The following is a 16859-nucleotide window of genomic DNA, read 5'->3' on the forward strand; positions in this document are numbered from 1 at the left end:
AAGCCTCCAGAGGTTGACAAAGAAAGTGGGGGGGAATAACGGAATCGGAAGTTTTGAGGCAAACGATAAACGGATGCGAGTCTGACAACGGCGGTTCCACTCATTCCGCTGCAGAGCCCGAGCTTTATTACCCCGATGAAGAATGGCCAGATCCTCCATGTGGGGGGAATTCTCATCGAAGGCTCTCTGATTGCACTGGCGCTGAGAGGCACTTGTGCCGGTGGCTTTTTTCCCACCCTCTAATTCTTCTTTATCGATTTGCCCCAAGGCTTTTGGCTGTGTTTCTGGAACCAAACAAGGCCAAAAATGGTTAGGATTTCGCAAGGGCTTCTCCACAGGGGCTTAGGACGCCGAGTTGGATTACTTTTCTCCAACTGTGGCGGGGCAAAAATCCAAGGGTCCGGCGCATATATTTTAACAGACAGATATCGCCTCAGTTGTAAGTTTCAAACACATCAGAGACGGTTCAAGGCAAGCCAGCGAGGGATTACCCAGCAGACGAGAGCAGAGACAAACATGGCACACCCAATGGATTCACAGCAGTTTAGAGAGGCGGCCAAGGCGGCAATTGATGATAGTAAGTTTCTTGTTCTGCGGCGTTAATACTTCACATATATTCGATCTTTGTTTGGTCTTTTTTTGTAATGGGGTTACCTTCTCTGTGTCGTCGACAGAGTCGCATTTCTGCAATTGATATTAAATGCGTTTGCAGATTTGTCAACTAGACGTCCTGAGTTGTGTCTCATTCTTGCATAAGAAATGAGTAGCGATGGCTCTACTTGACATTTCATGGATATAATGGGGAGAATGGGATTTTTCCATGAGACACCAGGCTAACAAGATGATTGAAAACTATTTGCAGTCGCCAACTACTACGATAACATCTCTGATCACCGAGTTGTTGCTGATGTTGAGCCGGGCTATCTGAGACCGCTCCTCCCCGCCTCGGCACCTCTCGAGGGCGAATCATGGGACTCCATCAAGGCAGATATCCAGTCAAAAATTCTGCCCGGCATCACTCACTGGCAGGCGCCTGGTTTCATGGCTTTCTTCCCCTGTTCAAGTAGTTACCCTGCTGCCATTGCGGAAATGTACTCCAACACCTTCAATGGTGCCCACTTCAACTGGATCTGCTCCCCTGCAGTTACCGAGCTAGAGACGATTGTGATGGACTGGCTGGCTCAGGCACTGGGACTGCCCGAATGCTTCCTGAGCGGTGGCTCAACCCACGGCGGTGGCGTTCTGCATGGAAGTGCGAGCGAAGCCATTCTCACCGTTATGGTTGCTGCGAGAGACAAGTATCTGAACGAGGCAACGGCTCATCTGCCCGAAGGCGAGGAGAAAGAGGAGGAGATGTGGAGGCTTCGCAGTAAGCTGGTTGCTCTGGGAAGCGAGGGCACGCACTCGAGCACCAAGAAGGCCGCACAGGTTCTGGGCGTACGATTTGCCACAGTGCCGATATCAGAAAAAGAGGGCTACACCATGACGGGTGAGGCTCTGGCTAAGAAGCTTGAAGAGCTGAAGGCCAAGGGTCTTGAGCCATTCTATCTGACTGCTACCCTGGGAACAACAGATGTTTGCGCTGTTGACGATTTCGAGGGCATTGCCCGCACACTGGCGCCACGAGCCGGCAAGCCAGGCGAGATCTGGGTCCACGTCGATGCAGCTTACGCCGGAGCTGCGCTCATCCTTGATGAAAACAAGCCCCTGGCAAAGCCCATCGCCAACTTCCACTCCTTCAACCTGAATCCCCACAAGTGGATGCTCACAACCTTTGACTGCTCTGCCGTCTGGGTCCGCCAGCGCGGCCACCTCATCAACGCCCTCAGCATCAAGCCCCATTACCTGCGCAACCAGTACAGCGACAACGAGCTCGTCACCGACTACCGCGACTGGCAGATCCCTCTCGGCCGCCGCTTCCGCTCCCTCAAGCTGTGGTTCGTCCTCCGCGCCTACGGCATCCGCGGCCTGCAAGCCCACATCCAGAGCGGCATCACGCTGGGCGAGTCTCTCGAGGCCAAGCTCGTGACCAGGCCTGACCTGTTCACCATCTTCACCAAGGCGCATTTCGGCCTCGTCACATTCAGGGTCAGCGGGGACAGCGAGGACAAGATTAACAGCCGCACGTCGAAGCTGTATGATGCGATTAATGCCGGTGGCCAGTTTTACCTGACGAGCACGGTGGTCAAGGACCACTTTGCGATTAGAGTGTGCACTGGTGTGGCGACGGTGCAGGAGGAGACTATTCAGAAGTTGTTTGATTTGCTAGTTGAGACGACCGAGGGACAGCTGAAGCTGGAATAGATGGAAAGAAGAAATACTGGATTCTACGGGTACATGAGGAAAAAGAAAGAAAAAACTTGGGTTAGACATTTGAAGTTTATATATACACTTGTATGCCTAGCTAGTCATGATTCCTTCAAGATGAAAAGAGAGATGTGGATAGATAGATCAGTCTGTTCTGCTTAGACAGGTATATATATATATTCATAGCGTATATCATACATACAACAAGCACGCAGCAAATAGGATAGCATCATCATAAAGTCATTACAATTCGCACTCGTTCGTTCGTTTCGTTTACTCATAGACCCATAACATAGTTCTTTTCAATCGTAATACTCCTTCCTCTGTCTCCTAATCAGCGACCTTTCATGGTTGAACAGCGCCGCCGCCCCAATCAACCCCAACACCAAGCCCGGCGTCCAGTCAAACCCCGGACACTCCTTTTCTTTCTGTAGTCTGTGAATTCGAGCCTCGGGATCCGCCTTGGAAGGACGAAAATCGTGTGGCAGGACGCGTTCGAGGATGCCCAGGCTGCTACTCCGACCCTTCCTTTCGACGTCATTATATTTAGAATCTCGGTCATGGGGGCGATTGTCGTCGCGGCGGGAATCTCTCCTAGCAGAATGAGAGTCTTCCCGAATATATCTCTCACTCCTGTCCCCTCGGCGATAATCTCGGCCACGTCGATAGTCGTGGTTGTAGCTGCGATGGCTGTCGCCATTCCTTCGCGCGCCATCGCCATCGCCACGTCTGCTGCCATGGCTGTAGCTGCTGGAGCTGTAGCTAGACCCGTGCTCGGGATACATGCTGCTAGGATAATCTCGTTTTGAAGAAGGCATTATGCATGCATGCAATAGAAAAAAATGATTTTGTAGATGGTCACAAATTGTTATAACAAAAAGGTAGTCTTCATCATTTGACTTGATACAGTCCACAGAGCAAAAGTAAAAAGAAAAAGAGCGCCAAGCTTATAAAAGCTCCCCGGAGCATATATTAAGCCTGACAAAGATCTGTAAATGTCGTTTTGCCTCCCCCTCTTCGATTCATCTTTTCCCGCCGCGCGTCATAAGGGGCCACAAGGCAGATCAACAAGACTCCATGGAGATATGATGCTACCCTGACTTACAGAAAAAGACAAAGAAAAACCTGAACCTGGGCGAGCAGCATCCAGAAAATGATGTCAGACATTCCACGGCTCAGTTCCCACTGGCTGCAGCCAACTGGGGAGGACCAGCAGAACAAGCGCTCTAATCCCTGCATATCGCGATCGGCATCCACAAGAAGTCCAGGCAGCGAGCCAGTAGGGTCACTCCAAGCTTCGTCGCTTTCGTCATAGCACCTGTTCTGCATCACTCATCGAAGATCCAGCGATATGGGCACAGTAGACATGAAACGTGGCAGAGACGAATTCCTAGGGCCGTCGTTGTAACACGCTTCATTAACAAAGCCTCTTGGTGAGATTCATTAGCCATTATCGCGTCACTATTTCTTTTTCTAATGCTGTCTAGTTTGCTAAAGAAAGAAATTGCCATGCTTCTTGTCTAACCGCGTCTTCTGTCTAGATGCTGGCTCGTCGAGGCGCCGTTGTTCTCCGCAGAGCCTTCTTCGCCTCCGTCTCTTCCATCAAAGGCAACTTGTTCTCGTCTTTGAGCTGTTGGAAAAATTCTCGACCAAAGTTATAGCCCATCTTGTAAATCTCGTCAAACTTGCCAAAGTCCAGTGTTCCATACGCATCGATAGGCGGCCGCATGTAGATGCACCCTGGCATGGTCTTCGCTCGCTCCAAAGCGTCTACACTTGAGACATAGGCAAGCCTGCCTTGAATCTCTGCAAGCGTTGGTGGATTGGGATGCGCTGAAAAGGGGTTCCACCGATTGAAAAACGCCCACATGCCTGACAAGGAATCTCCATACGTCTGCGGTGTGTCATCGTCAAGCGCTCCCACATCGATCGCAAAAATCATGTCAACCCCCAAATCTTTCATATGTGATACCGTCAAATTGTCCACGTAGCCCCCGTCTAGCAGCATGCTGCCTTCGTCGCACAATGGAGGCAACAAGCCGGCTAGCGACATTGAAGCGCGAATGTATCGCCATGCATATCCACTTGTATGAAACTCTGCTCGACTCTTACTGATGTTGGTGGTGTTGCAGTAGTATTCTAGCCAAAAGTCCTCGATCTGCGTATTCCCAAAAGTCTTGAAAATACCTCGATTAAACTCATGCCCAGTTGTATATGAAGCAGACGGATATGTCAGATCTAGAGCAAAGCGCCAAAGACTGGCCATACGACCAGCAAATTTCTTTGCAAACCCAAACATGGGAACAACGTCTGCATGGCGGGCATACAATGCTCCGACAAAGGCTCCGATGGATGTGCCGCCGACGATATCAATCGGAATACCGGCTTCTTCCATCGCTCTGATAATTCCAATCTGACTAATACCTCGTGCACCACCACCGCCCAGAACGAGCCCAATGGATTTCCCGCAAAGTCGGCGGGCCAGGCGGTGAAAGTCTCCCTTGAGTGGGGTGTCAGGCGAGTAATACGGAGTGTGATGCACATTTCTTGACGTATACTTTTGGATCTCAGCTTGCAAAACCTGAACCCTTTCTTTGAGAGCTTGTCCAAGTTTCTTTGACGGAGGATGAACAGGCATCGTGTCTGTTCTGAAAGCCATCTGGATATGGTAATGACCACCATTGATCCACATACGATTCCGCAGCCAGGACCGCGTAAGTCCAGGGCGTGAAAATCGTTCAGTGTGGAGCAGAACTAAAGTCTTCCGCGCAGTTGACTTCATGCCTAACATAAAGCGTTCGTACTCTCCAATAGCAGGAGAGCCTTCTGCTAGGCCAACTAATAGAATACTGTCGGCTTGGGTAATGCAAGTTTGCGTCCATGGCGAGTTGACGCTAGTATCTTTGACAGTCATTTATGTTAGCTTGTATTTCATTACAACATGGTTTAACAGTAAATGAGTGATTAAGTTATGCGATCAGGAAAAAATTAGAGTTAACATAGCCATCAACGACGATGTCTTCGGTGTAAAAAGTTTGTCATCAGAGAGCATGAGGATTTCGAATCAAAGCAGAAAAATAAGAATAAAAGCTTACCTGCCACATACACCACCAACCCATACTTCTCTTCCAAGTCGGCAAGATATTGTGACAACTTGAGTTTACCCATCTTATTGAATGCATGCTTGCCTAGATGGTTCAAGATAGCAGACTGATTCAACGAGGTGGCGCCATTCTGGGGCCCGACCTGGGCAAGCGCGTTCATAAGGCGGTGCCCGAATTCAACCACAGGGACGCCTGAGGTAACTGGCAGGATTGCCACAGTCCGAAGATTTAACGTGGACTTTCGTTGGTTGTTCACAGCACCCGAGCCTGCTTCCTTACCAATGTATTTGGTAGAATCGTCCACTGCTGCTCTCATCCTGGAGGCAATGATTTTGGATATCTTGATGGTAATGTTGGGATGCTCTTGGGCGAGACTGTTGAAGAGTGTGCGAGGAAACTTTACCAGCTCGGTGTCCCGAATGGCATGCAAAGTTCCAGAGCGCGCAGTCTCGGTAAGAACTTCAAGCTCACCGATACTCTCGCCCTGTCCAAATTCAGCTCGCGCTGACACTCCGCCATCCTGTCTATCTTCCACCAAGCGAAGACGGCCATTGAGCACAATGTATATAGCATCGCTCTCATCGCTGTCATGAAATATCACTTGACCAGCATTGACTTGAACCCATTCGAGAGCGAAGTCAATGTGCAGAATTAGACGAGGCAAGATGTGGGTAAGCCTCTTGGCCATAGTTAGGAGGATGATGGGATATTTGTCCACTATCCTTTCCAGAGAAGCTCGAGGAAGGAATCCAACATATACATCTGTCTTGGCTACTACATCAATGAACGACCTGTAAGAAGAGACGCTCCCAATGTAGCCGGCTATGCCTCCAGGTTTGACAAGCGCAACGCTGCGGCGGCGAGTCTGGCCCCGAGATGAAGCGAGCGGCGTGCCATCATTTGACCTTTTGGGAGAAGAGCTATCAAACAAGTGATCTGAATGAAGCGAGTCTGAGCTGAAAGAAGCCGAACCCGATTTCTGAAAAATGTTTTGAGGACCCTCAGTTATGGTGGTCCCAATGTCTAGAAACCCGTCAACGACGTAGTATAGGCCAGGGCTCCGCTCTCCTTGCTCAACAAGCACAGACCCTTTAGGGAAAAAGACAATTTCAACTTCGTCCATCATCTCATGAGCCAATGCATGCGCATTTGGTGGAATATGGCTGGCCAATCCATTCGAGGTCAGGGACTCAGTTTCTCCATCCATCGATCCGTCATATGGTCCGATGAAGCCAAATGCGTTGTTCGTGTACATGGTCTTGGCACGTCGTTGATCTATGGAAGTCAATCTCGGAGATCCTTCCATAGAGTCGACATCACGAGAAGAAGTTCCACCAGCATCCAAGCCAAGGGATTTAAAGACACATTCAAGAATCGATGCTCTGAAGAGATTGTCTTCATCAACCGAGTCACGATCCACTGAGATGCGAGCATGTCGTTCAGAATCAAAAGGATTAAACGTCTTTTGAGTCAATGGACTAAAGATAGCGCTCTCCTCTGCACCGATATTCGTCGGCGACCGTAGAGGATTTCCTGCGTTTGGGGTTCTGTTCAGCGCCCGAGTGAGCTGTGCGCCTGCCAGTAGATCTCCAGGGTTAAGGCCACGGGCTGATCGTGGATCGCGCGCTGGAGCAGCAATGTTGAAAGTAGACGACGCAGAGCGGTTCTTGGCAATAGCTTGCATAACTATCTCTTTTCTTATAGCTGCACTCGACCTTCGACGCCTGGTAGCTGCAGAATTGTGCAAAGCAATCCCTTTTGTCCCTTGGTCTTCACCAATACGCTCTCGCTCAACACTGAATTTCTCTTTCAATCTATTGAGAGCATCTCCACGAAGTATATTGGGGAGCTGGCAGGTGGTAAATTTGACCATGTCTTTCTCCGTTTGCAACACTTCAGCAGTCAGGCCAAGATAGTTGAACGCCTGTGCAAGTGTTACCCTTTGAAACCGGGAGAGGATCACGTGAACGATATGCGCCGTTGCTTTGGGGTATATCTTGATCAACCTCCTGAAGGCACTCGCAGGAATGATTGCAATCGTCGTGTCAACCGTGGCTCTAGCTATGATGTCGGGGTGTGCCGAGCTTGACATTAGCCTCTTTGGAGGCCCTGGCCGTTCTTCGCTGGGCTGAAAAGTAACGGGAGGCTCTAGCGATATGGGTGGGATCTTTGAGGCGCTTTCTCCATTTGATAATAGACCGCCATCCTCATATCTGACTCCTGGACGGTCCACGTTGGGATCGAGATGAGGGGTACTAGGCATCGATGTTGGGGCATGAGAGGGCTTTCGAGTAGACTCTTTCAGAGGATTTGTTCTACTGTGATGCCGACTACCACTCGCTCCGAGAGGAGACTCTTCGTCATGTGTTTTCAATCTCACATCCTCTGTGAACAAAGACATGATGGAAAAAAGAGACGACATCGGCGCTCCATTGCGTACTTCAGTCAAGAGCTGATACTTCTGCTGGCCCGGCAAAGTATCTTCATCGTCGGAGGAGTTGAAGAGGTCGTCTTGAGACCCGCTCCTGGCAGGTGCTCGAGGGTTTCTCCCCGATTTTACAAAAATCTCAACTTGACCATCAACGACGATGCAGAAGCCTTTTTCCTCTTCCAGATTCATTGTTTCTCCGGCAATAAGCTTTCTAGTCTGCATGCTTCGAGTCAATTCGTGAAACACGGATCGTTCGAGATAACCAAAGATCTTGATTGCGCTCAGAAACTCGTCTAGGTAGTTGGCTAAACCAGACTTGATGCCGCCCTCGTGGGTATCGGGGAACAAGTCGATTTCAGGCTCTTTACGCTGAGGTTCGGGAGGCAACCTTGAGTACATATTCAAGATGCGATACCTGACGACCCAGCTAGCCGCCGACACGAAAGCGGCAACGATGAACATGCTAGTGAAGCTGTGAGTCTTGGGTGGCTCTGCAAAACCAAGGGATTGGCAGCATACAGCGTAGTAGCATTCATGGTCACTGTCCAACTCTCAGAGAAGAGAGTGTACAGGACACTTGGAAAAGTAATGGTTACCGTCCGAATAATCCAGTACAGGACGGTAGAGGTGAAGTTGATCATGCTCAAAAGAAGCCACCCGATGAGCCCGAGCCAGCTGGAAGAGGTTTGAGCAGCTTCAATAGTCGCAGGGCTCATGGCGAGCGAGCCTGAAGATGACTCCATGGCGTGAGAGACGCTCTGGGAGAGGCTCCCAGCCAACCGAGCAGCATTTGACAAGTCAGATGCCATGGTTGGAGATGATGCTGCACATTATCGCCCAGCATCATGCAGAGCGATAAGAGGCAGCTGCTGGGAGCGAGGTTGCCGAGGCGGCAAAGCTTGAGGGAAAAGCCGAGATAAAAGAGACGAGAAAAAAAGAGAGAAAAAAAAAGAAGGAGCTTGTGATAAATTTCAAGCATGTGGTTTTGACCTCTGAGCTTAGCTTTTGAACCGATATTCTGCCGGCGTGAACACCCCACCATCCCACCTTTTTTTCGTCATAGACTACTAAGGTATAGCGAGTATTGGACAAATATCGAAAGATAAATAATGGAAGCTGAAGTAAAAAATAAATTATATAGATAAATATGTAAAGATGGAATATATAGACGGATATATATGATATGGCTTATTATGGAGATTCTTCCTCAGGTTTTGTTTCTTTGAGTGCTGCTTTCTGCTCGTCAACATTGACGATCACATGACTCGAGCCGAGTTCATTAGCAATAAGCTTCTAGAATCGCATCTGCCTGTAGAAATACATCGAAATGGTCTGCAGAGAGCAGCAGAGCTAGAGAAGCACCGGCATTTCTTCTCCTCTCTACCAACCGGAGCTCTCTCCCCCTTGACACAGAGGGCCGCTGCCTCCAGACTGATCATGCCACATTGATCCAGCGAAAAGAAAATCTTTCCCAGATGCCCTTTGCGCAGCTTGTACTCGGGAGTCCCGGCGCGGGAAAGAGCACTTATTGCGATGGCAGTACGTTCGAAAGACTCGCAATTCAGTTTTCAAAGTGAAGACTATGGAGAGCGCTGACATGAAGTTTTTGACCTTTCCCAGTGCACCAGTTCATGGGCGCCATTGGGCGTGCGTGCTCCGTCGTGAACCTCGACCCTGCCAACGACCATACGAACTATCCTTGTGCTCTCGACATTCGCGACTTAGTTAAGCTAGAGGATATCATGCGCGAAGATCGCTTGGGACCCAACGGCGGCATCTTATATGCTCTTGAGGAGCTTGAGAATAACTACGAATGGCTAGAAGAAGGACTGAAAGAGCTTGGAGAAGACTACATCCTATTCGACTGCCCCGGTCAAGTTGAGCTCTACACACACCACAACTCGTTAAGAAACATCTTCTATAAGCTTAGCAAGATTGGGTTCAGAGTCAGTTTGCCTTGTCAAGGGTAACAGAGCTCGGGGTTTGCTAACTATTGCTGCATAGTTTGTCTGTGTACATCTCTCCGATTGCTTCTGCCTCACTCAGCCCTCCCTATACGTTTCCAACGTTCTCCTTTCGCTCAGAGCCATGATTCAGATGGACATGCCGCATGTCAACGTGCTTTCCAAAATTGACAAGATAGCATCATATGACGAACTTCCTTTTAATCTAGAATATTATACCGATGTCGACGACTTGACGCATTTAACTCCATACCTCGAAGCAGAGTCTCCAGGAATGCGAAACGAAAAGTTTGGTCGACTGCACGAAGCAATAGCAAACATGATTGAGAGCTATGGCCTCGTGAGATACGAGGTGCTGGCAGTGGAGAATAAAAAGAGCATGATGTATCTGCTCCGCGTAATTGATCGCGCAGGAGGATACGTATTTGGAGGCGCAGAAGGTGCCAACGACACGGTCTGGTCCGTCGCCATGAGAAATGAAACTTCCATGATGGACGTTCAGGATATCCAGGAGCGATGGATCGACCACAAAGACGAGTATGATCGTCTTGAGCGAGAAGCTGAGGAGGAGGAGCAAAGGAGGGTACAGGAGGAGCACGGCATGGAGGTTGATGAGCCCCAACCAGCTGCTCCCCCTCCGGCTGCATCTGAGGGAGAGATAGACCCAGACTTTGGCGATATGACCATACCACAGGACAGCGGAGTCCGGGTATTTAGAAAGAAATAATCATAATTCTTCGCCATCCATCAGCTTCCATCCTCCATATCCTCGTCGCTCATGGCATTGTCCATGACATCTAGCATAGCATCCTCTTTCGTGCCTAGTATATTTGTAGAGAGTGAAGATTGTGGGTGAGCGCTGGCCTCTGCCTTGGCTGCCAGGATAAGCTTTCTCGCTCGCTCCACTGCGACCTCTTCGATTTTGCGAATGGTGCCACTAACACGAACGACGCGGAAAATGCAGGGCCGTCCATCCTTCACGGGGACACGATCCATAAACGTCAATGCCGACCATAGGAGTTGATAATGTGCCCTATTGCATCTCAGAATGAAGGTCGAAGTCGCTAGAGACAGATATTTGACTATTGGGGGCATGGGTCAGCGTTGCATCCCTAACTACCTATCACATGCGCGCCTGGAGATGTCAGCCAGCTGCTGACTCCAAACCAAAACTCACCCGAAAGATTGCCCTCGAGAGCGCCCGCGCCATAGTCGCCGTACAGCAACGACACCTCTGCCCTGATGGCCCTGACCAGAGCCTGGGGGGTCAGCTTCTCAACGGTCGGCTGGTGATGGGCAACCAAGCCCGGCACACGAGCCTTGGATATCTTGGTCGCATCGGGCGGATAGACGATGTTGACGAGGAGGTAGCGTTCCTTGATGCGCACCATTGCACGGTAGGGTGGCCAGACAAAGGACCGTCTGGTCAGATCAGACGAGATGCCACTCGATTAATGGGAAAAGATTCGGGTTGCGAGCGAATGCCGGGCCCAGTCGACAGGGGCGAGGATCAGCGGCTGGCGTCGAGAGATTCTCTCAAGGTTGCAGATTCCACAGAGATTGACGCCGAAAAATAGTCCATGGCGCCAATTCGGGTCTCGGGGTATTGATGAGTGGGGATCTTGGCGCATGCAGCTTGCTGGCCAGTGCCGCGATGAAGCTTATCAGAGCACTAAAGCCGCGCTGCTGCAGCGGGTTTTTGGGGGGCTTTGGGGGGGCTTTGGGGGGGCTGGCTAGGTGCTACACCCGTAAAAACCTCCGCATTGCTACATGCCTGTTTCTGCGCGGCATGACCTCACAGGCGTTTATACTGCACAAGCTTCAACTTTGCCTACAACTACCTAGATGTACCATTCCGTATTCGTTCATCCGGACGCTACTATAACTTTGTATTAGCTGCAAAACCAAACAGCTTCCAACAGACTTTGTTCTAGATCCGGGCTGCTGCTGCTCCCAACACGATTCTACGCTGCCCAACGTAAACCTACCAAGCTGAAGGATACCGAGTAGATCACAACAGCTTTCAGCCTCACCTCATCGTGTCAATTGACAAAGCTTAGAGTGAGCGATTGGGGGCAATTATCTTTGGAGTTCGCCAGTTCCGATCGGATACTACATCCAAGACTCGCTCACAGCGTCTTTGATCAACTATCATCTCCATTACATCTCCAGCTTCGTCCGACACCATGGACGGCCCATTCAACGCCGCAATCCTCATCGTCTCAACCACAGCCGCAAAGGATCCATCAGCCGATGCTTCAGCAACCGTCCTGCGAGAGGTGCTGATGCAAGATGGAGGCGGCCGGTGGGACGTCGTCGATGAGCGCATTGTATCAGACAATGTCTTTGACATACAGAGGAACATCATGCTCTGGGCAGACGGCCCCAACGCAGTCAATCTCATAATAACAACCGGCGGCACCGGATTCTCAGTAGCAGATGTGACGCCAGAGGTGAGTGCATATAAAACATCCCTTCCACCATGAGATATATATCGATGCTAATAAGAATCGTGGTTTCCTTGCCCCTCCGAATAGGCTGTCGCTCCAATGATACATAAAACCGCTCCGGGCCTGATCCACGCCATGCTTTCCGCATCCCTATCAGTTACGCCATGTAAGTCCATGACATTAAATGAGTGTTTTAATATTCTATACCAATTATATAGCTAACGAATCATCAAAGTTGCCATGATGTCTCGCCCCACCGCAGGAGTAAGGAATAAGACTCTCATTGTCACCTTGCCAGGCTCACCAAAAGGCGCAAAAGAGAACCTTCAAGCCATTATTAAGACTCTCCCACATGCCTGTCTCCAAGCAGGAGGCGCAAACTCAAGAGCTCTGCATGCCGGCGGCGTCAAAAAGCTTGAGGCCGACGCTGGGATTGATCGCTCCCCAGCTCAGGCCTCAGCTTCAACACACCAACACCATCATGGACACTCCCACGGTCACGGTCACAGCCACGGCCATGGACACTCCCACGGCCATGGAAGCCTTCAGAGATTCACTACTCCAGGCTCAACCAACTCATCTCACTTGTCCAATGATTTCAGCCAGGGTCCTACGCGCCGATACCGCGAATCTCCTTATCCCATGCTATCCGTAGACGATGCTCTTGCTTTAGTATTGGAACACTCACCGGATCCACAAACCGAATTGGTCAAGGTCGATGAGAATATCGTTGGAATGGTGCTGGCCGACGACATCAAGGCCAAAGAGAACGTCCCGGCTTTCCGAGCTAGTATTGTGGATGGGTATGCCGTCGTCGTTCCCAAAGATGGCATCGTAAAGGGCGCTTTTCCCGTCACCGGTGTATCTCACGCCGCTCCGGGAGAGATACCTCCATTGAAGGCGGGCGATATTGCTAGGATAACGACGGGAGCTCCGCTGCCGCCGGGGGCCAACGCCGTCATCATGGTAGAAGACACCACCCTGAAGACCATGACAGAGGATGGCAAAGAAGAAAAAGAAGTCGAGATCCAAGCTGAAGGAGTTACAGATGGCGCCAATGTCCGTGAGATTGGGAGTGACATTGCGCAAGGCAGCGTGATTCTCAAAAAGGGAGAACAGATATCCGCGGTGGGCGGAGAAATTGGCCTTCTCGCTGCCGTCGGCGTGGCAGAAGCCCAGGTATATAAGCGGCCCGTCGTCGGAGTCCTCTCCACCGGCGACGAGATTGTTGACTACCATCGGCCAGGAGGCTTGAAACTAGGCGAGGTTCGTGATACTAATCGCATCACGCTCATCTCTGCCGCCAAGGAATGGGGTTTCCCAGTCATTGACCTCGGAATCGCTAGCGATAAACCCGGCACCTTGGAAGAAACTCTGAGGGCTGGCCTCAGGGAAGCTGATGTGCTCATCACAACAGGAGGTGTCTCTATGGGAGAACTTGACCTCCTGAAACCTACGCTTGAGCGCTCTCTAGGCGGAACGATTCACTTTGGGCGGGTGGCTATGAAGCCTGGCAAGCCAACTACTTTTGCCACCATTCCCGTGAAGGACAACGCAGGGCAGCGCATCTCCAAGGCCGTCTTCTCTCTCCCCGGCAACCCTGCCTCCGCACTCGTGACATTCCACCTCTTCGTCCTCCCGTCTCTACATAAACAGTCTGGCGTCTCGCCCGTTGGCCTCCCTAAAGTCCCGGTAACGCTGGCACACGAATTTCATGTAGATGCCCGGCCAGAATTCCATCGCGTCGTCGTGACCATTGGTCAAGACGGCCTTCTGACAGCGAGCAGCACTGGAGGACAGCGTAGTTCCAAAGTAGGCAGCTTAAGATCGGCCAATGCGCTGCTCTGCTTGCCTGGCGGAGGTGGGAAGCTGGAGAAGGGCTCAAAGGTTAATGCTCTGTTGATGAACTCAGTGCGTGGTGGATGAGCATAGCTCAAGAGTCAGCTGTACATGGTACGTGAATCAATGTTGGAAGAGAAGGAAAAGGACGACAGGGGGGGAATAATTAAGCTCTTTTTATCTTTGAACATTCATAGCTCTTAAAAATGATGCCTAGATTCGAGCATCCGCAGCTGTCTTTAGTGTACACGGGGTGCTAGTCATACAGCTTCAAATAACAAAAAAAAAAAAAAATATGCACATCGTCTACAGCCCAGTCTTCCAAACGCCCAACCAAAAATTATCGGCGCAATGCATGTATATCAAATTCCTGCTCTTTTGATTTGATCATGGGGGAATAGAGGGAGTCGCACAGAGAGAGATAGGCTGTGCTATAGTATTGAAGATTATTTGGTTATTTCTCTCTCTTGTATACTTAAGTGGGCTTGACGCCAAAGGCAGGAGCCTTTTCTGACACCAGAAGGCCGACGATCAAACCAAAAAGTCCCAAGACAGAGCTGAAAATTTCAATAACCAGAATCTTGACGAACCTATAAAAGCAGTTAGTATGTGCGTTTCAAGTGTAGTGTCGTCAGAAGAGTCGAAATGTAAATGGACAAGGGGCAGGGGGTGGCATACAATGAGGCATCCGCCGCATCAGCAAGCGCAGCTCCACTGCCGTTGATGCCGACCGCAACACCGCAGACAAGATTGCACGCGCCAACGGTCAAGCCAGCCCAGAACAAGGCAAAGCCAGTAAAGTAGGAGTCGGGAGAGTAGAGTTCGGCACCGTGGACAGACTCGACTTTGGAGGAGAAGACAATGGCCATGATGACGCCGTAGATGGCGACGACCTCACAGAAGATGATGGAGATCAAGTTCTTTGTTCGGATTCGAGGAGCCTTGACGCCGGCGCCGAGGATGGAGGATCCGGTAATGAAGATGCCCCTGTGTGAAAATGCGATGTTAGTTGATTGTGCTTCCATGTAATGTTATCCCCTGCGGCATAGCTGCGTAATGCTGTTTTAAACCACCGCAATCTTTCGAAATCGATGCACTCACCATGCTGCACCAACGACAGAGAGACCGATGCACAGGGAAATGCCCAAACTAGCCCATGCATATGGCGATATCGATTCGAGAAAGGCTCCGACGTTGAAGGACTCGCCGCTGCCGGTAAAGAGCATGTCTGTGATGGTTCCCTGGTGTCAGCCTTGGCAGTCCAATCGCAAGCGATTGCATATCCGGATTTCAGCACGTACAAAGTCCCACCACGATCAGAAACGACCAGACGCCGCCTACTCCATACGTATAACTCATGATTTCCGTGATGCTGCTGCCGCTGCTGCTATTGTCGAGTAGATGGCGAAAACGGGTTGCTGCCGCAGCAATGGCAATGGGGTTTAGATGCAAGCTTGGCCGAAGCTCTTCGGAGCACAGAGGCGCGACACAGGCCGATGTCACATGACAAACGCGCTGAGTCATCCACACTCCCGCAGCTCCCCAGAGCCGTGCTTCAGCGCCCCACAGCAGGCTGCGCTGAGGTCGGAGGCCACTTTATACTTCCAGCCGTGCAGTGCAGCCTTAGGGACGGCATTAGTCACGCTGCGCTAGGCTGAGCCGTCTTCAACACCGTCTGTCAGCCGCTTGCTGGGCCGAACTTGATCCAAACATCATCCAGCGCCGTCACGACTATCGGCCGCCCTCGACTTCCAGCCTCTCGCTTGCTCAACGTCGACTCTCCTTTACACTCATCACCGACGACTCGAGAATCCCATTCATTCGTTACCCACCAGTCACAATGGCAAGCGGCGCGCAGTCATTCTATGAGCTCTACCGTAGGAGCAGGTAATGGCCAGTCTACTGCGGGGGGCCATGGCTTGTTACTAACTGGGTTCGCAGTATCGGGCTCGCCTTGACTGATACGCTGGACGATCTGATTAGCGAGGAGCGCATCCACCCGCAGCTGGCGATGAAGATCTTGAGCAACTTCGACCAGGCTATTACCGAGGCGCTTCAAAAGAACGTCAAGAGTCGACTTCAGTTCAAGGTAAATTGCGGCGGTCACCGAGGTCTATTCGAGAGGCGGAGTGGGCGCTCTTGTTTGTTTGAGCCGTGACTGACGAGTGGACTGGAACAGGGGAGCCTAGATACCTACCGATTCTGCGACGAAGTCTGGACTTTCTTAATCAAGAACGTGACATTCAAGATGGACAACGGCAACGTCTCTGTCCAGGCCGACAAAGTCAAGATTGTCAGCTGCAATGCTAAGAGACCTGGCGAGGGACAGTAAGGGTGTATGAACCGATTTGACAACTGAAGAGATTGTATGAAAACAGTACAGAGAGGAGGGCGAGACGAGCCCAAATAATCATGCACGGATGGCGACAGGACCGCCAGAGACGTGTGAAATGGCGTTCTAAGGCTTGCATTTGGGATACAGGACAAGGGGAAATCGCTTGATTTTATATATAACAATTTGCACCTATTGGGGAATTTGGCTCTTTTGACGAAACCACCTTATGAAATAGACAATACAGATAATTATTTGCTTCAACACTGAGATCTAATATGTCGAGTCCCGTGTTCTCGGCATTTGCCTACAGCCCCTGGGAGCACAAGAACCGGCACATTCTGTAGTGTCACAGCAGAGCCGCGCCACTGTGGCGGTGAATGCGCCCAACTTACACTATTCCCCAAAGGGTGGTCAAATTACACGACAAAG

At 50.7% G+C, this 16859-nt stretch overlaps 8 protein-coding genes across 8 annotated transcripts; 5 read left to right on the plus strand and 3 right to left on the minus strand.

Moving 5' to 3' along the window:
* Positions 1-306: 306 nt before the first annotated feature.
* Positions 307-2304, plus strand: TrAFT101_001387 (uncharacterized protein; the record flags this gene model as incomplete). The annotated part of the gene is made up of 2 exons (XM_024899555.2): positions 307-577; positions 863-2304. 2 exons carry the CDS (start codon positions 307-309, stop codon positions 2302-2304), a joined length of 1713 nt encoding a protein of 570 aa, XP_024762481.2.
* Positions 2305-2609: 305 nt separating this feature from the next.
* On the minus strand, positions 2610-3125 carry TrAFT101_001388 (uncharacterized protein; the record flags this gene model as incomplete). Its single annotated transcript, XM_024909560.1, has 1 exon — positions 2610-3125. The coding sequence occupies one exon, from the start codon at positions 3123-3125 to the stop codon at positions 2610-2612; it is 516 nt and encodes a 171-aa protein (XP_024762482.1).
* Positions 3126-3844: 719 nt separating this feature from the next.
* Positions 3845-8651, minus strand: NTE1 (phosphatidylcholine and lysophosphatidylcholine phospholipase; the record flags this gene model as incomplete). Its single annotated transcript, XM_024906234.2, has 3 exons — positions 3845-5208; positions 5403-8305; positions 8362-8651. 3 exons carry the CDS (start codon positions 8649-8651, stop codon positions 3845-3847), a joined length of 4557 nt encoding a protein of 1518 aa, XP_024762483.2.
* A 666-nt stretch (positions 8652-9317) lies between these two features.
* Positions 9318-10533, plus strand: TrAFT101_001390 (uncharacterized protein; the record flags this gene model as incomplete). Its single annotated transcript, XM_024909561.2, has 3 exons — positions 9318-9381; positions 9463-9788; positions 9847-10533. 3 exons carry the CDS (start codon positions 9318-9320, stop codon positions 10531-10533), a joined length of 1077 nt encoding a protein of 358 aa, XP_024762484.1.
* Positions 10534-10933: 400 nt separating this feature from the next.
* Positions 10934-11383, plus strand: TrAFT101_001391 (uncharacterized protein; the record flags this gene model as incomplete). Its single annotated transcript, XM_066126315.1, has 1 exon — positions 10934-11383. The coding sequence occupies one exon, from the start codon at positions 10934-10936 to the stop codon at positions 11381-11383; it is 450 nt and encodes a 149-aa protein (XP_065982416.1).
* A 609-nt stretch (positions 11384-11992) lies between these two features.
* TrAFT101_001392 (uncharacterized protein) lies at positions 11993-14182 on the plus strand (the record flags this gene model as incomplete). Its single annotated transcript, XM_024909562.1, has 3 exons — positions 11993-12259; positions 12344-12422; positions 12492-14182. The coding sequence occupies 3 exons, from the start codon at positions 11993-11995 to the stop codon at positions 14180-14182; spliced, it is 2037 nt and encodes a 678-aa protein (XP_024762486.1).
* On the minus strand, positions 13751-15604 carry VMA16 (H(+)-transporting V0 sector ATPase subunit c''). The gene is made up of 4 exons (XM_024909563.2): positions 15397-15604; positions 15197-15323; positions 14774-15082; positions 13751-14685 (listed from the first exon to the last, which is right to left on the minus strand). The coding sequence occupies exons 1-4, from the start codon at positions 15452-15454 to the stop codon at positions 14571-14573; spliced, it is 609 nt and encodes a 202-aa protein (XP_024762487.1). The 5' UTR covers positions 15455-15604; the 3' UTR covers positions 13751-14570.
* Positions 15605-15783: 179 nt separating this feature from the next.
* Positions 15784-16698, plus strand: TOA2 (Transcription initiation factor IIA small chain (TFIIA 13.5 kDa subunit)). The gene is made up of 3 exons (XM_024902376.2): positions 15784-15982; positions 16037-16184; positions 16275-16698. Exons 1-3 carry the CDS (start codon positions 15936-15938, stop codon positions 16425-16427), a joined length of 348 nt encoding a protein of 115 aa, XP_024762488.1. The 5' UTR covers positions 15784-15935; the 3' UTR covers positions 16428-16698.
* The last annotated feature ends 161 nt before the right edge of the window (positions 16699-16859 follow it).

The sequence above is a fragment of the Trichoderma asperellum genome, chromosome 1 (genome assembly GCF_020647865.1).
Source record: "Trichoderma asperellum chromosome 1, complete sequence".
Classification (NCBI taxonomy): Eukaryota; Fungi; Ascomycota; class Sordariomycetes; order Hypocreales; family Hypocreaceae; genus Trichoderma; species Trichoderma asperellum.

Coding starts and splice junctions, on each gene's coding strand:
- VMA16 (XM_024909563.2), bottom strand. CDS start 15,454: ATGAGTTATACGTATGGAGTAGGCGGCGTCTGGTCGTTTCTGATCGTG. Junction 15,324..15,396: donor TCTGATCGTGGTGGGACTTT/GTACGTGCTGAA, acceptor GAACCATCACAG/ACATGCTCTTTACCGGCAGC. Junction 14,686..14,773: donor GATGCGGCGGATGCCTCATT/GTATGCCACCCC, acceptor CTGCTTTTATAG/GTTCGTCAAGATTCTGGTTA.
- TOA2 (XM_024902376.2), top strand. CDS start 15,936: ATGGCAAGCGGCGCGCAGTCATTCTATGAGCTCTACCGTAGGAGCAG. Junction 15,983..16,036: donor GAGCTCTACCGTAGGAGCAG/GTAATGGCCAGT, acceptor CTGGGTTCGCAG/TATCGGGCTCGCCTTGACTG. Junction 16,185..16,274: donor AGAGTCGACTTCAGTTCAAG/GTAAATTGCGGC, acceptor GGACTGGAACAG/GGGAGCCTAGATACCTACCG.